Source organism: Suricata suricatta, chromosome 5, assembly GCF_006229205.1.
Source record: "Suricata suricatta isolate VVHF042 chromosome 5, meerkat_22Aug2017_6uvM2_HiC, whole genome shotgun sequence".
Lineage (NCBI taxonomy): Eukaryota > Metazoa > Chordata > Mammalia > Carnivora > Herpestidae > Suricata > Suricata suricatta.
This window is the reverse complement of record NC_043704.1, coordinates 82,468,672-82,487,032: the sequence shown is the minus strand read 5'-3', so window position 1 is coordinate 82,487,032 and position 18,361 is coordinate 82,468,672. Positions and strand designations below refer to the sequence as shown.

Genomic DNA, 18,361 nt, shown 5'->3' with positions numbered 1-18,361 from the left:
CCTCAGAAACATCCTTGGGAAGACAGTAAGATTTTTCCTCCCACTCATTCCCGGAGACCCTTTGCATTATGCTAGGGGAAGAAAAGTGGAATGATTGAAAGGCTGAGTGTTTCTGAAATTAGATTTGAAATACTGACTGTAATAAACCTTACATGTGCCCATGATTTTGAACCCACTTCTGACAGCTCTCTTAAACTGGAGATCACAGAATGCTATCCCAGGTGGATCATTAATATGATAAAAATACACATTTTAGTAAAAAAAGTTAAACATTAGAAAGAAAGAAAACACCTTTTAGAGAAAAAAAGTAACTTATAGGATCAGGACTCTGCTTCTTTACTAAGAACCCCTAACTATTTTAAAGTTTGTGGGTTTTTTTTTTTTAGTTTATTTTATTTATTTTGAAAGAGATGGAGTAAGAGTGGAGTGGAGGGGTAGAGAGAGAGAGAGAGAGAGAGAGAGAGAGAGAGAGAGGGAGAATCCCAAGCAGGCTCCACACTGTCAGCACAGAGGCACAGAGTCCAACCCAGGGCTCAAACTCACAAAGCTGTGAGATCATATGACCAGACCAGAAATCAAGAGTTGGACGCTTAATCAACTGAGCCACCTAGACACCCCTTCGTGGGTGTTATTAAATGTAACATATAATCCCCTTCCCCTAGAGCAAGCCCTTTCCCCTGGACTTAAATGTGTAGCTTCTTCTTTTCCTTCCTTTGATGGCCACACCTCCTTCCCATTCCTAATCTCCAATCTTCCCAGAAGCGTCATGGTTCTAAATATCCTCACAGTCTTCACTCTTGATCAACCTGAGGTTTAATTTCCAAAAACAGCTGTTGGTTTCATTTGTTCAGAGCCTTCAAGAAAGACTGAACTAAGAACATGCCAAATATGTTGACCACCTTCACAGAGTACAACCGTATGCTGACAGAACTCCGACCATTGCTCTCCCCTAAGGAATTATTAAAACATTCTTTCAGGCCTCAATGGATGATTAAAAAAATAAGCCTGTGCCTCTAGTTTGCACAGCTCCTTCCCCACATTTCCTTCCCACGGGCTCCCTGCGCCCTGCCCTCTTCCTAAGACATGCTGAGTCACATAAGGGCCTCACAACACTTGAATTTGTGTCTACCTGAACTGGCATCTGCCAGGACAACAGACTCACATAAACCATAAACCTCAGGGTGCCTGGGTGGCTCAGTCAGTTGAGCGTCTGACTCTTGATTTCAGCTCTGGTCATGATCTCACACACAGTTCATGAGATCAAGCCTGGTGTTGGGCTCTGCACTGTGAGTGCAGAACCTACTTAGGATTCTCTTCCTTTCCCTCTGCCCTTCCCTTGCATACACACTCTCTCTCAAAATAAATAAACATTAAAAAAAAAACCAAAAACATAAAAACCCCAAACCCATAAACCTCAACTTTACCATAGGACACTGTCAAAACACAACCCTCATTTACTCGAAATGTATCTATTGAGCAGAAGAGGGGACAGAGGGTTACCAGGTAAAATACAGGACATCTAGTTAAATTCTGACTCTGTATAAACAATGAGTAATTTTGTAGTATAAGCATGTCCCATGCAGTTATTAACTAACAGTGTCTTTCATTTGCTGAAACTGGCAACACTATACTCATGACGATCTTACCAGAAAAGTCACAGGGTGGCTTCTTACTATCTTTCTACATGTTATCCTCCTAGAAGGAGAAGAAGGAGGGGAAAGGGGAGTGTGAGGGGAAGGAGGAGGGAGAGGAGGGGCAGGAGGAGACTGCCAAGAAGAATAAGATGGAATGGAGCTGAAGTCTCATGGGGCATATAATACAGCTGTGGGTGATTCTGCTTCTATTATTAACTCTGAAGTGCCCTGGATAGCAGAAGGAGCCATGACATGAAAAGCCACCTGCTAATGCCAAGTCCTCAGCAGTAAATAAGAAAAACCCTTGGAAAAACATGGGAAGAACAAACCTATACTAAAAACTCTTATTCTTTCATCCAAGATGCTACCAAATCTATCCACTAACAAGGAGAGGGGGACAAACTTATGGTCAAAACATTTACTTTCTTCCAAGACTAGATACTGTAGATTCAGCAAAATAAAACTCTGATTATAATTAGATCATTTCTTCTAAATGATTTCTTCTTATGGCTCTGGCTCTTAGCCTTCTAGCAGCCAGACTGGAGTGAGGGAGGGCACAGAGCTGGGAATGCATCTTGAGAATTGGCTTTCTTGCCTGAACAAAATTCACCTTGTTAACTGTAAACAAGTAGGATGTAAATAAATTGCGGAGAGCTGTTCTCCATTCTTCACATTCTCCATCATTCCAATTACTTTTCTCCTGAACATCTAAGGTGATGATATGAATGCCTCAAACACCTGAGTCTCAAGCCTTCAAGCAACCAACGTTGCTTTTGCATTGTTCTCACTAGCCAAGGAGACTTAGCAGGAGTCTAGGAGCTACTCCACACAGGGGCACTGTCAAGCAACTGCAGCTCACACGGGTGCTGTTCCTTTTTAAAAAGTATTAACCATGATTTTCAAATATCCTTCCACCCCCCCCAATATATCTCCCTCTTGTACCATCTATTCATATTATTCTGAAGACACAAAGACCACAACCGAGGCATGATCAACTAACCACCCCCAGAAAAACCCTGCTATCTCCTTAGTTGCACTTTGCAACATGGTCTTATTTTATGACTATTCCCATGTCCCTGCATTCCCTGCCTCATGAGTGGCAACTACATGGCAGGAAAAAGAAAGTATCAAAAAAAAAAGTCTTAGCATATTGACCGATCAAAATGACAACAGCATTTTGGTAGAGGTAGATGGTAGACAGAGGTGAAGAAAAGCTGACAGTCACCTAACAGTTCTGATCCTCCAGGTTTGAATCACTGAAAGGCCCAGGAAGTTAGGACATATACCGATGTCAGGCACAGGAAGAAAGGCCCAGCTCTGAAGGGGAATACAAATCCTGGGAGCCCAGAACTAGGTGGGTCATCAACAACAGGTAAAATTTCACATTCACTTGAGAAGGTAACTAGTCTCATCCCTTAATTCACTCTCCTCCACTACCCCTCTCTTACCAACTTGCCAAAAGGTGAACAAAAAAAAAGCCAGCTTTGTGTGGCCCATTGGAATAAAGGCAGCAGTTAGCTTTGCCAGGGATGGCTCCTGACATTGAGGAGGGGAAGGGGGCGGGCCACTTACCTTAAATCTGTCAACAGCAACTGATGCTTCTGAGAGGGATTTTACAGAGAATGGTGTTACTTTCAAAGCAAAAGTCATGGAATTGAAGACAGTCACCACTGTGAAAGCCTGAAAATAAAAAAGAAATAGCTTGATTAGCCTCTGTAACAAAAATAACAAGACATCATCATTTTCCTTTCAGGTTTAAGGCAGGCTGCAACTCGACTGTCAAGATGGTATGAGTCACATATGCTTTTTTTTTTTTTTTTTTTTAAAGGTAGAGCTTTTATGAGACCTTCAATTAAAATTCTCAGTAAATCTGAACCAAAGGATGATCTGTATTTTCACAATTAAATCAAAGTTGGGTTGATTTAAAACAACCCATAACTTCATGTGTGCTTAGACCTGAGTCTCCACTCTTCTTACTTCTCAGCTTAATCACATGAAAGAAAAAATACTTTCTGATTATTGGGGGCACCTCCAAATCCAAAAACAAAAGAACCAGAGTATCTCTATATGTGGTATTTCTAAAACCTCCCCAAGCCCTGAGGACTCACTGACCTGTGCTGCTGTCAGGTCAAAGCCAAGGGTCATGTGAACAGAGAATGTCACCACACTGGCAATCACCATCACGATGGGAGCTACACCAACAGTGATGCTCTGGAAGTATCCAGCTTTTTCCAATATCCGACGTTCTTCCTCTCGGATTTCTAAGAATAAAAAGCAAGCCAGTTGGTGAAAAGCAAGCCAATTTTAAAGCAAGTCAAAAGAAACCATGGGATATTGCTTCTCTGTCACCAAAGACTTGCTAGGTCTTTAGCCACATAGGTTTTAAAACAACTCTTTGGGGTGCCTGGGTAGCTCAGTCAGTTGAGCATCTAACTTTGGCTCACGTCATGATCTCATGGTTCATTCATGAGTTCGAGCCCCACATCAGGTTGTCTACTGTCTGTGCAGAGCCTGCTTTGAAAGCTGTCCCCCTCTTTCCCTGGCCCTCTCCCACTAGCACACTCATGCATGCTGGCTCGCTCTCTCTCAAAAATAAATAAGCATTAAGGGGAACCTGGGTGGCTCAGTTAGTTAAGTGTCCACCTTTGGCTCAGGTCATGATCTCATGGTCTGGGTTTGAGCCCTGCGTCAGGCTCTGGGCTGACAATTCAGAGCCCGGAGCCTGCTTTGGATTTTGTGTCTCCCTCCCTCTCTCTCTGCCCATCCCCTGCTTGTGCTCTCTCTCAAATATTTAAAAATAAATAAATACATAAATAAGCATTAAAAAAACCAACTCTTTAATGCCTATGATGCAAAACCGAGGTCAACATGACTATCAATTATTACCATTAATGCTGGTACACAAGCCTGAAATACACAGGAACACGCCTAACAGAAAGCAGTTCCTACATATCAGTGCAATGATCATCTTCTGCCTTAGTCTGATTTTTCTTGCAAACATCTTACATCTAGAAGGAATGAGCACAGTAATTGTATCTGCAATCAGCAGTTTTGTTTGCTTACCTGCTCGTTGTTTATTTCCTGCCTCGGTAATTGCAGAAAAGACTACCACAGTAATGGTAGAATTAAATAGAATAAAAAACTAACTCAGATTTATTAGAGTGCCTACTGTATGTCAGTACTGGGTAAAGGCTTTCACACAAAAAGCAGTGAGGATGACTGAGAGAAAGTGAGTGAAATACAACTTGGTAGGTAGAAAGATTTTTCTAAAATATTTGCAAAATTGCAACCTATATTAACAGAGCAATGCTAGGGTACTGAAGACCATCGAATAGGAAGTATGAAAATAAAGTGATACGTTTTCTGCATGTGGGTTTTTTAATGTTTATTTTTGAGACAGAAAGAGACAGGAAGAAAGTGCACATGCATGCGGGTGGGGGAAGGTTATGTGACATGGAGAAAGAAAGAATCCCAAGCAGGCTTTGTGCTGTCAGCATGGAGCCCGACTCAGGGCACAATTCCATGAGACGTTAGATTATGACCTGAGCCAAAATCAAGAGTCAGATGCTTAGCCAACTTAGCCACCCAGGCACCCCTGTTTTTATTTTTTTAAACATACAAGCAATTCTGAGAAGCTTTGCACTGACTTTAATGGTATTATCACTGTCTGAGACATTGGGAACTATCTTCAGAGCTAGCTCGTAAGTCGTCTTTGTAAAAATCTAATGCTTTCACATTTACCATATACCTTGCCTAAGTCCATAATGAGCAAGAATACTCTTTTCAAATTAGCACACACAGGTTAAGACACCAAAGTCAGGGGCTGAAAGAAGAGTGGACTCTCAGAAAGAAAATTATAAAACTACAGAGTGAGAGAGGCAGAAAGGACCATCGGCAGTCACCCTGCGTACAACATGCTTGGCAGATATCCAGTTAGCATCCATTTGTTCCATTCTATTGGCAGTGAATTCACCACTAAACGAAGCTGTCTAACCCACTGCTGGACACCTCTGAGTGGCCGCCTCCTCCTGATGACCACTGATAAATAAGCTTATGAACTGGACACAATGTTCCTGAAGGTTTCATTGACAAACCAAGCAGTAAAAATAAAATAGCTTCCTTGCTCTGAACACTGTATTTCTATTCAACCTAAAATCGCATTAACTTTTGTAACTGTAATGAATTCAGGTTAGCTCACTATGAGGTGATGGTCAATTAACAGCCCATATCTTTTATACTTAAATTAAGTTTAAATGTAAATATGTCTTCTTTTTTTTTCAACTTCAAAGTGCCTTTAAATATATCCTTCTTAAATGTCACTTTTTTTTTCAAAAGTTTATTTGTTATTTTGAGAAAGAGCGAGCGAGCACTCACAAGTAGGAGAAAGGCAGAGAGAGAGATGGAGAGAGAGAATCCCAAGCAGCCTCTGCACTGTCAGCGCAGGGTCCAAAGTGGAGCTCGAACTCAAGAACTGTGAGATCATGACCTGAGCAGAAGTTGGATGCTTAATTAACTGAGCTACCCAGGAACCCCTAAAGATCACCTTTTTAAAAAAAATTTTTTTAAATAATATTTATTTATTTTTGAGAGAGAGAGAGAGAGAGAGAGAGAGAGGCAGCAAGTACAAGTGGGGAAGGGGCAGAGAGAGACACAGAATCTGAAGCAGACTCCAGGCTCTGAGCTATCAGCAGAGCCCAATGTAGGGCTCGAACGCATGAACTGCGAGACCATGACCTGAGCTGAAGCCGGACGCTCACATGAATGAGCCACCTAGGTGCCCCAAGATCACCTTTTATAAGGTGCATCATTTGGCATTTAAATATTAGACTAGTTTCTGTCTATGCTGAGTTTATTGATCAGGATAACCAGGATAGGGCCAGGACACGCCCTGTGACTCCATGTAAGTCAACTGTTTGAAAAGATACAAATAAAACAACAAACCAAAAACCCCAGTGAGTGAGCAGCTGAGCTAGGCCTAGAGTCCTGCTTTCCTAACTCCCCACCTGGCACTTCTGCTCCCCCAGAATCTCACACTTCACTCACTACCTGTGGTGTATGTGCAGCTGTGGCGGAGAGGGGAGGGAGAAGCCCTCAGAAGCCACTTGATACTGTTTTCTGTAGTGTCTTCATGGCCACGCCACAAAATAATGTGCAGGATGACAGTAAAGATAGGTAGCTTTGAAACTGAATGAATTACTCATCACTAGCCTAGTTATCTTAGGAAAAATTACAATTTTCTGGTCTTAATTTTTTCCTCTTGTGTAAGAAGAGATTATGGGTTCAAGTCTCTAAGATCCATTTTAATATAAGATCATAAGATACTATAAGAGGAGTGTCTGGGGGGCTCAGTCAGTTAAGTTTCTGACTTGGGCTCAGGTCATGATCTCATAGTTCGTGGGTTCAAGCCCCGCATCAGGCTATGTGCTGACAGTTAGCTAAGAGCCTGGAGCCTGCTTCGGATCCTGTGTCTCCCTCTCTCTCTGAGTCTCCCCTGCTCACACTGTCTCTCTCTCAAAAAAATTAAAATTAAAATTAAAAATTTAAAAAAAAGGGCGCCTGGGTGGCTCAGTCGGTTAAGCCTCCGATTCGGCTCAGGTCAGATCTCACGTTCGTGGGTTCGAGCCCCGCGTCGGGCTCTGTGCTGACAGCTAGCTCAGAGCCTGGAACCTGCTTCCAGTTCTGTGTCTCCCCTCTCTGCTCCTCCCCCTCTCATGCTCTGTCTCTCTCTGTATCAAAAATAAATAAAACATTTAAAAAAAAATTTAAAAAAAAGATACTATAAGAATATGAGACATTATGATCCTATGACATTAGGATTCCTAGCAGCTTATGTGCTCAGGAAGCCAGGACACTAAAGCCCTTCTACCAAACACACATATAAAATCCTTAAACTCACTTTGTACAATTTGAGAAAATGCTTTGACCCAGGCATACATTTTAATAAATTTAATGTAAGTGACGACTTCATTCATCTTCTGGACACGTTCATCAGTGGTGGTCACACATTTTCTCCTGAAATATGCAGTGATCCGGGATACAAACATCTGAAAGGAAAAGTAATGTCGTGCCAAGTCAGGGCTTGTTCAAACTTAAGAACCGTCTAGCCTTTCTGGGAAATAAATCTGCTCAAGATTATTATAAATAAAATGAGCATCAGGTAGGTGTGCTGCTTTTTAATAAAAGTGGTCTATTGAATTATAATAAAATATTGTTTAATTCTTATGTCTTTGTAAGGAAGTCAAGTATTTGTTCTCATGCTCATTATGGGTATTGAGTGCTACCAAAGGGAAGCAGAAGAGCCGTATCAGATAGCAGCAACTGAAGATAAAGAGACTCAGACACTCCCGTGTTACTTGGGGGCAGAGTTCACCTGCTGGCCTTCTCCTTCACTCAGATTCTCTTTTTTAAATCTCATTAAGAGCCACGGCCTTTATTCAAGTGACACCTTAGACTTTTCCAAACCAGGTACCTGCTTTGAGGAAATTTCCAGTCAGAGATGTGATGCCTCAGTGGTGCCTACTACATAAAACCTAACAGAAGCAACTCATTTTAAGGAGAAGCTGCTAAAATACGGGAAGGGGTCTTACTCACCATTGATGGATAAAAGAGGATAAAAACAGCTGATCCTAGGAAGCCAGTTGGTCCTAGAATAATCACATTATAAATCATGCCTAAGATGGCAACAACGGGTCCTCCAGCCAACAAGCTGCCAACGGCGGCTGCCTCAAACATCCTCTGCCCATCGCTGGAGCACAGGTTGATGAGCTACGAGACACAGAGAGCAATGAGAGGACCCCGCGAGGACGCTGGCCACTCAGCCACTCGTCTCAGGAGGAAGAGGCAGGACAATGCAGAGAGAGCTGGGAGCTTTCTCTCTACCCTGAAGCAAGCACCCCGTACTCACCTCACCCACGGATTTCTCTTTAATGTTCTTTAACTTAAGGATCTTCTTAAATGCCATGGTTAGGATGGCCCCTCGCAAGCGGATACTAGTTCGGTAATTCAATGCCCAAGTCAGAGCAAGTGACCAGGAGCGCACGATTTCAGTCAGGAGGAGGCCCAGGACTAACAGCAAGCTGTACTGGAAGTTAGAGTCTGTGACCTGGGTGTATTCCAAGAGGTGTTTCACCACGAAGGCCTACAGGGAGAAACACACCCCGCCGTCAACATCTCCACAGCACCCACACGCCACGCCACAGTTTTATGTTAAGTTAGAAAGAGGAAGCAGCCCCACTGTACAGTGGTATGTATGTCCATAAGCAGAGAAAGACCTTGAAGGACCAAATCTACGGACTACATGGCCTGCGGGTATTTACTCAGGGCATTTTGCAGGAAATACATCTAATCTGAAATTTTCTTCCTTCAGGATGCCACCAAAACCGTTACTCTTTCTAATGTAACATAAACCTGTCCATGAGCTGAAATTAATTCTAAACACACAGTCATTAAAAAGTATATATTTGACCTTATTCCAGTATCTCCACACACTGATACATTTCTTTTAATGAAATTAAGACCTTTTTTTTTTTTGGATCGTTTCAAACGTGCTTATTTGATAAAAAGGAACAGTGTACCTACAGTTGGACTGGGGAAGAGTGAGAAGTGCATTTGCAAAACATTCCTGAAAATAAACATCAGCAGTTTAATAGTACAGAAGACAGCAAACAAAGCAGACTATCCAAAATCCAAAAACCCTCCCACGGGCCCTCCCCACTCCCCACTCCCTCCCAAAAACAAAAACATGTTACCTCAGGTAGTATATGTCTAACACCACCTGCAGTGAGGGAAGGCAGCCAGCCCCCAAGAACCACCGAGTGCCACCTCCAGCTCTGAGGTCCTGCAACGCCGGAGCACACACTCACACAAGGCACATTCAGCAACAGGATTAAATACCAGGAAGTGGGAGGTAATGTACTTTTATTGAAAATGAAAAAAAAAAAAATAAAAGTACCATCTTCAAAGAGCATCTCACAGACACTGTACAACAGGAGGAGCATTGCGGTAACATACATGGGAACATACAGAGTCGAGTTATACAAGGCTAGCCGTCTAACAGGTCATCGGGCCTCCGACTGTTGTTTTAGCTACACACAGTGGAAATACAGAATAGAACCGATATCTGTTTCCAGAGTCCGGAGTAGTACATCAAGCTGACAGCACTTAATCGATTAAGGCTCCTGCAGCTGCAGTGAGGCTACAGTGGAGTAGATTCTCCAGGAATAAGACCTTGCTGCTAAGGAAAGAGAATTAAAAAAAAACCCAAAAAACTAAAAACTAAAAAATCCCCAAAGAGATAATTCTGCTTAAAATCACTGGTGCTATTGGTTCAGCAGGCTGTGATGAATGACTTCTGCTCAGGACAGAATACGAAAATCTAGGCCTCAAGGAAAAGCTGGTGGGATCCTTCAGAGTCTTTTCAAGTCCTTGCAGCTAAAATCAATCTTGCCAAAAATGAAACAAAACAAGCCACGACAAAAGAAAGCCAAACCAATCCCCCACCCTGAAGGAAGGGAAAAAAAAATTTAATGAGAAACCCATCCACCCAACTACCCCGGATCCTTATAGCAAAAGGTACTGTTGATGGAAGCCAGCTCCGAATGACAGACAAAAATGGAGGCCAGACACAATTGTCCTGAGGCGGCTTATACTGAATTCCAGAACCCAGATGTTCTTGGGTTAACTGGCATTTCTCATTTTTCCTGAAAGGAAATTAATACCAGATGTCCACTAGATCCTAAGAGATCCCCACCAATCAGATTTCTGTCAAGTATCAACAAATAACCTGATCAAATAAATGAGATTTCAGATTCTGAGAACTATTGTATTCCACCTCTCCCCTCCCTCAGATTTTTAGGTTTATATCCATTGTTAGGGTCACCACATACAGCTGGGTTGTTGGTTTACTAGCAAGAAGATTGGCTTCTTTTCCAGTATGTAATCCAAAATGTGGAACTGAGTCACTGAGTGGCAGGGTCAAAACCCCATTTTTCCTCACGTGAAGCAACTCAGTAAGATGGCGATGCAGTAAAGCATTTTCTCACACACCTCGGCACTGATGGAACAGTCTCCAAAGGAAGGCGTGAAAGGACAGCAGGTTGTAGTTTGGGGTTCCTTCCTTCCCATATCTTTACAGTGCCCTCTTTCAGCACCAGGTAATAGCATTAGTACCTCCTGGCGGTGGTGAGCCAGGGGAAGGTCAAAGACATAATGAAGGCTTAACATTATGTAAAACTTTCAGAGGGTGGGGGGAAAGAGGAAACAGCAGATTAAAGAATTTCCAACACATCAGGTTTTTTTTTAAAACAATTACATTTCAAACCATTTTTCATGGGATAAAGAAAGAAAGGTTTTTCATGAGAAATCCAGTGAGAATTTAGTTTTAAAAAGTTACAAACTTATCATTTAAATGCAAACAAACTGGGAGAAAAATTCGAGATTGTCAGCATAGCTGTCTGGCTGTGGAAAGCATTCCCAGTGAATAAACATTACCTTACCTGAACTCTTGGCGAGAGATTCTGCCCAGCTTGACTCTCTCATTCTGACCGCAGAATACAGCCATCCTGAAAATTCTAAAGAACAGCTTCTGTCACTGGTTCCACTACAGAGAGACTCCCCCCAAATCCAGATCCTGACAGCACCAAGCAAGCTGCAGCTGGGGAGAGGTGGGGAGGAGGGTGGGAAACTTACCTCTCTAGAGGCTATTCACTGCCCTTTCCCCAAAAGGCCCTGGAGCAGAGTTAGCATTCACCGAGATCTAGTGCTGCAGGAGGTAGTCTTCTCTTGCAGATCTACAGGGTGGATGCTAATTCTTTACACAGAAAATCATAGGTCAGGCCTGGTCTTTTTAAACTGTTTGAATCCAAGGAGGCCACAACTTTAGCAAGACTTTAGCAAGTCCAGTCACTCATGCTAGGCCAGGACCATACCCACTTATCTGGTACTCTGTTAACACTGCTATGACCTCTGGCCACTCTGCAGAGAGCTCTGGTCCACTAGCATCACTGAAACCTTGGATCATCTCGATTACAAGTGTCCAGCCAGTTAAAAAACATACACACACATTAATTTCATTGTTTCATATATTCTGCATATGGCTACCAAGGTTCAGTGAGGCCTGAGAGGAGATCAGAAATATCCTCATATTCGGGGAGTTGATTCTTACATAGACTTCTATAAGAACAGACTGAGCCAGTTTGAAAGTTGTGCCACATTAGAAAATGTGCAAAAATCTAAAATGGATGCTCCTCGAAAGGATTTAAATCCACAGAACAGAAGGTATGCTCATTGCTAGTACTAATCTCAAAACCAGCCTGATTCTTCAATTTCCAATTAAAAATAAATTTATAAGAACTGGAGCTCCAAAAAAAGAAGTTTACTGTGCTTATAATTTTAAATCTTTTTATCATTTAGAAAGATGATGGGTGGGATCATTGCTTTCTCCATTGTTCTAGGATGGAATCTCGTGAAATAACACAGGCCGTAAGTTGCTCTTCCCCAAGACGATAGAGAGAAGGAAAAGCATGCTGCTGTTTTCCTATTAAAGGAAGGCTCTCAGTGTTCCCTCGCCTCTAGAAGAGTTTACTAGAGTTAGCGATCCAATATGCAGTGCCTTAAAAGAGAGATGAAGGAATATGCAGATGCTCAAGGGAGTGACTGTAGGCCCCAAATTAAACATGCATAGGTAGCTTTTTTCCCCCTCAAATAAAAAATTAAAAATCTCAATAACCTATGGAATTTCTTTTCTTCCCTTTCTTTCTTTCTTTTGTTTTGTTTCCTTTTTTTTTTTTTCCCATGGGGGGAGCCATCTTGCACTGGCCAAATGGAATCATGAAAGCCTATATACTGTGCTATCCAGCTCAATGAATTCCACAGAATATCCAGAGCAGCCACCAGCCCTGTAGTGAAACAATGACAGAAGCTCTTCTTGGGGGAAGCTGGTCCTATGAGAATGTTTGCCATTTTGGTCAATAAAATAATATTCAGTTACGTGGTCTTTCTTACTTTAAACTTATACAATAGTGTGTTAGTTGGTCAATTAATATAGAAACCTAATACCAGGAAAGTAGTTTTCTCTGCTTCAGAAAAGAGATCAGAGCTTTTAAAAAAAATTTCAAACATTTAAAAAAACAAAAAACAAACAATAACAACAACAAAAAAAACCCAAACACAGAAAAACTGCGAATTAGTTTTACCTAATCACCATGCATCTTAGGCAATATACTTACCAAAACCATGAACCTCCAGCTTACCCACACACGGAAAATGCACAGTATAAGTAGCACTACTGCTCCGATGCCTCAAGGCAAATATGCAGAGAATAGATTTAATCAAAGTCTCAAGTGTAAGGAAGCACAGCAGGTGTAAGAAACAGGTGTCCAGAGAAGAGCGTGAACATCACTCTCTTACCTACTCTGCTTCAGTACACACTAGGCAAAAACCATGGCTTACCACCCCAACACCTACCACACAGTTTACAATATAAACCGAAACTCAAAACAGACACCAGGTTAGACTCTAAAAACCTCAACACTCCTCTAGTTTCTTCAGGCTCATTTGCCATAGAACCACCAAACATGTGACAACCCTGCCTCCTGGCATTCGGTGTGTCACCAGCATTTGGTGTGTCACTGGCTCAGCAGCCTATGCCACCCAGTGCCACTCTCGCCCACTCACAGCACGGCGAGACACCATCTCCCCAAACCAAGACTGTTGTTTCATGTCGCCATACAGCAAAGAAGCACAGTCCTGCCCAGAGCTGGAATCGTTCATTGTCACCCGCCCCAGGAAAGCAAGCCAGGTCCAGCTTTCCTCTGGCAACACGGCCCCTTCCTTGCAGCTGCTGACAAGCCACCATTCATTCCAAATCAATTATTCCCTTTCAATAGACCTAGAGGCAACTCTAAGGCTGCTAACTAGCCCAAAGGTGACACAACTCCTGCAACAGAACAAGAGTGTTAGAGCTGGCCATGGCCGGGCCCCTGGAGACTGTCAGAAAGGATGGTTAGAACTTACTGGTCCACTGAAGGCAGCCAGCTGTGTGATCATCAGGCACACGATGGAGAGGATGAGCCTGGTGCGGCAGAAGATCCACACAACCCTTCGGAGGGAGGCGGCGTCTGGCCCAACTTCATTCAGCTCTTCTTGCCACAGTCTCTCTAGTCTTAACAAGGGCACATGTCCTCGTTACACATCTCCACACGTGAACAGACACTCCCTAGATTCCCTCCTGCCATGGCTTTTTGTCTCCAGGCTTTGATACCACTCATGTGAGCTTCTCCTTTAAACTATGTACACAGACTTCACCTTCTGAGAAAAAATATCCTACCTGGGTAACTCCATATTTACCCTGTACAGAGAGCCCCTCCTGATATAGAAAATGATGAGAACCAAAGTCCTTCCTTCCTTCCGCCAGAAAAAATTATCCCTGAATAGAATTTGTTCATGGCTAAGAACTTCCTTTCTCAAGGGTCCCCAACCCTTTCTGAAGAATCCTGTAGTCAAATGTAAAGTTGTAAGCTAGATTTTAATCATGATAATCAGCTACCACAAAAATGTATTCTGTCACAAGGCAGCAACATAATTTCCCTGTCGACTCAGGAAGAGAAGCGGGGCTGAGAGAGAGAGAGAAAGCCCGTGGTTAAAACAGGATTAAAGGTGAAATAGGAGATAAAGCAGAAGAGCAAAGAGAAAGTCATCCCCAGGTTACCCTCCCTCCGTAGAACAGCTCAGATCCTAAAAACACAGAGCTGAGGGTGTCACACTGCCGGACCCATCCTCCTAGCTCAGGCCCTACACACCCAGTATGTGGGAGACCAGGGTGGATCAGAGACGCCTACCTTCTGCAGTTCACATCAGAAGACTCGTGTTTGGACAAAGACCAGACGTCCTCCATTGAGAGCTCCCCCTTCTTGTGAGCCATGCGGGCCAGAGGAGAAAGCCAAGAAAAAGTCATGTAGGAGAAGAGCCCAGCATTGTCCACTGGGTGCTGGTGTCTAAGGAGAGAAAACCCAAAGTACAAAATTGTCAGTGCACACAGACAGGCTAGCCAGCATTTCTAATACAATGTTTAGTAAACGGTTCCTGACTATAAATGGGTCCTCCCAAATGTTCTAATCTTAGCCCAAATTTTCAAAAGTGCTTCTGGTGCTTTACAGGGAAGTCATTAACTGGCAGAGCCTCTTACTTGGAAGTGGTCCGGATGGGCTTCAGAGCACTTAAGCTATGGTGGTACTTTCCCTTGGGATGTTCCTCATCCAGCATTCTGAGCTGAGAATGCATGGAGGCATCCAGGGAAAGGCCCTCAGCTCGGGCTGCTGTTTCCAAGGCATCTTGGCATTCCAGCTGTTTTAACAGATAGAGAAGGCAGAGACACAGTTAACAAACATTAGAACAGAGGGGCAAATCTACCTCTGACATAATAGCTCAAAATGCAAACCAGATTCATCTTACCTGAGAAATCTCAAGGCTCAGGGTTAAACACTAACTTGTATGATAAGAACTTGCTAAGGAACATTAAACCAGCTATGTAAAATTTCCAAACTCTTGAGCACTTTTAGGTTCAGAAAAACTGAACAGAAAGTACAGAGAGTTCCCATATACCTCCTCATCTCATCGCTTCCCCATCTGTTTCCTCCATTAGTCACATCCTTCCATTAGGGCAGTGCATTGGTTACAACTGATGAACCAATATTGATATGTTACTATTGACTAAAATCCACTGTTTACATTAAGATTCACTCTTTGTGTTGTACATTCTAAAATCTGTATGTACTTTAAAGTTTATTGTATTTATTTTTGAGAAAGAGAGGATGAGCAGGGGAGAGGGGTAGAGAGAGAGAATCCCAAGCAGGCTCCACGCCCAGTGCAGAGTCTGATGTGAGGCTTGATCTCGAGGATAATGACCTGAGCCAAACTCAAGAGTCAGAGGCTTAACCAACTGAGCCACCCAGGCATCCCAACACACTTCTAAATAATATGAATTAAAGATATAAAATGGAAATTAGTAAATATTCTGAATGAAATGCTAAGAAACTATAGCTCATGCAAATTTGTGGGATGGGGCTAAAGCAGACCAGAGAGTGAAACTGTGATCACTTTTAAATCATATATAGGAGGGGAACCTGGGTGGCTCAGTCTGTTAAGCATTCAACTTTGGCTTAGGTCGTGATCTGGCATCATGAGTCTGAGCCCCACATTGAGCTGTGCTAACAGCATGGAGCCTGGAGCCTGCTTTGGATTCTGTGTCTCCCTTCTTCTCTGCTTCTCCCTGCTCAGACCCTATCTGTCTGTCTCTCTCAAAAATAAATAAATATTTAAAAAAATTTTAATCATATATTAGAAAAGAAGAAAATGTGAAAAATTGGGGAAAGGGGCTAGGCCATATCCAGCTGCAAAGGGGGCAGGAAGAAGTCACTGAAGCAGCCCAAGAAGCAGGCTGAGGAGATGGATGAGGTAAGGCATTCAAGCAGAAACAGAAAGAGGAGAAGAAACACCAGAAATAAAAAGCAAAGACCAGGCCACAAGAAAGGGTCCCCTGGCCACAGGTAGAATTAAGAAATCTGGCAAAAAGTAAACTGTTCGTTGTGCCTGAGGCAATGGTGATCCTTAATTCCATTCCCGTTTAAACATCTGGATTCCCTGTGTCATAGCACTGTTGCCACCTGTAGCTAGAATGAAGCGTTGTCTTAGATTCTGTTGTACATTTAAGAATAAACTTTTGCTTAAAAAAAAATTGGTCATTGGGTGCCTGGGTGGCTCAGTCGGTTTAATGTCTTAACTTCAGCTCAGGTCATGATCTCGAAGTTCCAGGGTTCAAGCCCCACATGGGGGTCTCCACTCTCAGTGCAGAGCCTACTTCGGATTCTCTGTCCCCCTCTCTCTCTGCCCCTCCCCTGATTGTGCTCACTTACTCGCTCCCTCTGTCAAAAAATAAAATAAAATAAAATTTAAAAATAAATAAATTTTAAAAATTAAAATAAATCGATCATAAAAAAAAAGAAAGAAAAAGAAAAAAAGAAAAATCAATGCTCTAAGCTAGGGGTTGGCAACATTTTCTGTAAAGGACCACATAGTGAATATTCTAGGCGTTGTGGGCCAAGAGGCAAAACTGAGGATATTATGTAGGTATTTATGTTAACAAAAGAAAACAAATTTCCACAAAACATTTATTGACAAAATTCAAAATACAGTAATAATTGAATACATTTTTCAGTAATACAGATCTACTAATGAGAAGAATGGGATTCTTTTATGAGGGAATAACATTTCACTTAACTGGGGTTTTAAAGTAGTTTTCCCTTGAATTAAAATCTATCAAAATTTTCATCTCTTAATGCTGATTTATAATGAGATTTTACAATTTCATCTTTGAAAATGTCTTTTCATTCAGACAGATACTGCTAAATACTGAAAATTAATCCATAAGTACATGATTTTAATTGAACGTATTTATCTCTTGGAAGTCATCTGACATTCTATTAGACTTTTCTCTTGACATTTGCTTTTATTATATCCTTACATTCAGACTAACCACTTCCAACTGAAAATTAGGTAAGAAGCTTTTGCAAGATACAATTAAACGGATTTGTTTATTGTGGTAAAAGATATATAAAACTGCCATTTTGATTATTTTTAAGTGTACACTTCAGGGGCATTAGTTATATTCACAATGTTGAACAACGATCATTATTATCACTAATATAAATGGATCTTGAAACATGTAAATTTCCTTTCTATTTCATTGAGGGTCTGGAAATACACTGCTAGAACTGTAATTTAAATTCTGAAAATATCTCCACTAGAAATCTGTATGGGAATGGAGATTTCACTTCTAATTTTAACTTTTGAAATCATGAGCATATATAAAGTGGCTTGACATTACTTATGATTCAAACATTAGTTGTCACTGAAATTACTTTATTGAAGTATCATTTTATATTCCCACTAGCAATGTATGTGAGATCTAGTTTCTCCACATCCTCACCATCATGTGGTATTATCATTAGTTTTTCATTTTAGTCACTCCATTAAGTGTGGTTCGGTTTCTCATCTTGGTTTTAATTTGCGCCACCCTAACAGCTAATGATACTGAATATCTTTTCCTATACTTATCTGCTGCTTATACTTCTTTTTTGGTGAAGTATCTGTTCAAGTCTTTTGCCCATTGTCTAAGTGAACTATTTTCTTAGCATTAGGTTTAGAGAATGTTTTATCTACTATGGGTTCAAATCTTTTGTCAGATGATTCACATATATTTCCTCCCTTAATAGGGCCATTTCCATAGCAAAAGTTGTAATTTTGATCACTTTAAATATCTTGATTTTTTTATTTTCTGGCTTGTGCTTTTTATTTAGTGTCATGTCTGAGGAACTCTTCATCTAACCCTAGGTCATGAATAATTTCTGTATTTTCTTCTAAAATTTCATAGTTTGACATTTAGCTCTTTCACCTTGAGTTAATTTTTATACAAAGTCTAAGATTTAGAAGATTTAGATGAAGACTTTTTTTTCCCTATAAATGTCCAATCGTTCCAACGTCATTTGTTGAAGACTACCATCTCTTCATTAAATTACTTTTGTATCTAGTGAAAATCAGTTGACTATACTTGTGTGGGTTGATTTCTGGACTCTATGCCATTGACCTTTTTGACTATCCCTCCACTGATACCTCTAACTTGATTATTGTAGCTATATAGTAAATCTTGGGTTTTTGTTGTTGTTGTTTTGTTT

The 18,361-nt window shown here is 41.5% G+C and overlaps 1 protein-coding gene across 4 annotated transcripts in view; it reads right to left on the bottom strand.

Annotated features, from left to right (window-relative positions):
• The window catches only part of ABCC5 (ATP binding cassette subfamily C member 5), an 89,223-nt gene that overhangs the window by 43,564 nt on the left and 27,298 nt on the right, over positions 1–18,361 (bottom strand). For 2 of the 4 annotated variants that reach the window (XM_029939782.1, XM_029939784.1), the window contains exons 3-10: positions 14,818–14,975; positions 14,471–14,626; positions 13,647–13,794; positions 8,539–8,772; positions 8,226–8,399; positions 7,531–7,678; positions 3,747–3,895; positions 3,207–3,314 (exon numbers count right to left, since the gene is read on the bottom strand). In XM_029939782.1, the coding sequence (XP_029795642.1) occupies positions 3,207–3,314; positions 3,747–3,895; positions 7,531–7,678; positions 8,226–8,399; positions 8,539–8,772; positions 13,647–13,794; positions 14,471–14,626; positions 14,818–14,975 (1,275 nt within the window). Of the gene's footprint in view, positions 1–3,206; positions 3,315–3,746; positions 3,896–7,530; positions 7,679–8,225; positions 8,400–8,538; positions 8,773–9,534; positions 11,204–13,646; positions 13,795–14,470; positions 14,627–14,817; positions 14,976–18,361 lie in introns of those variants that run through there. The other 2 variants (XM_029939785.1, XM_029939786.1) reach the window with 2 other exon arrangements.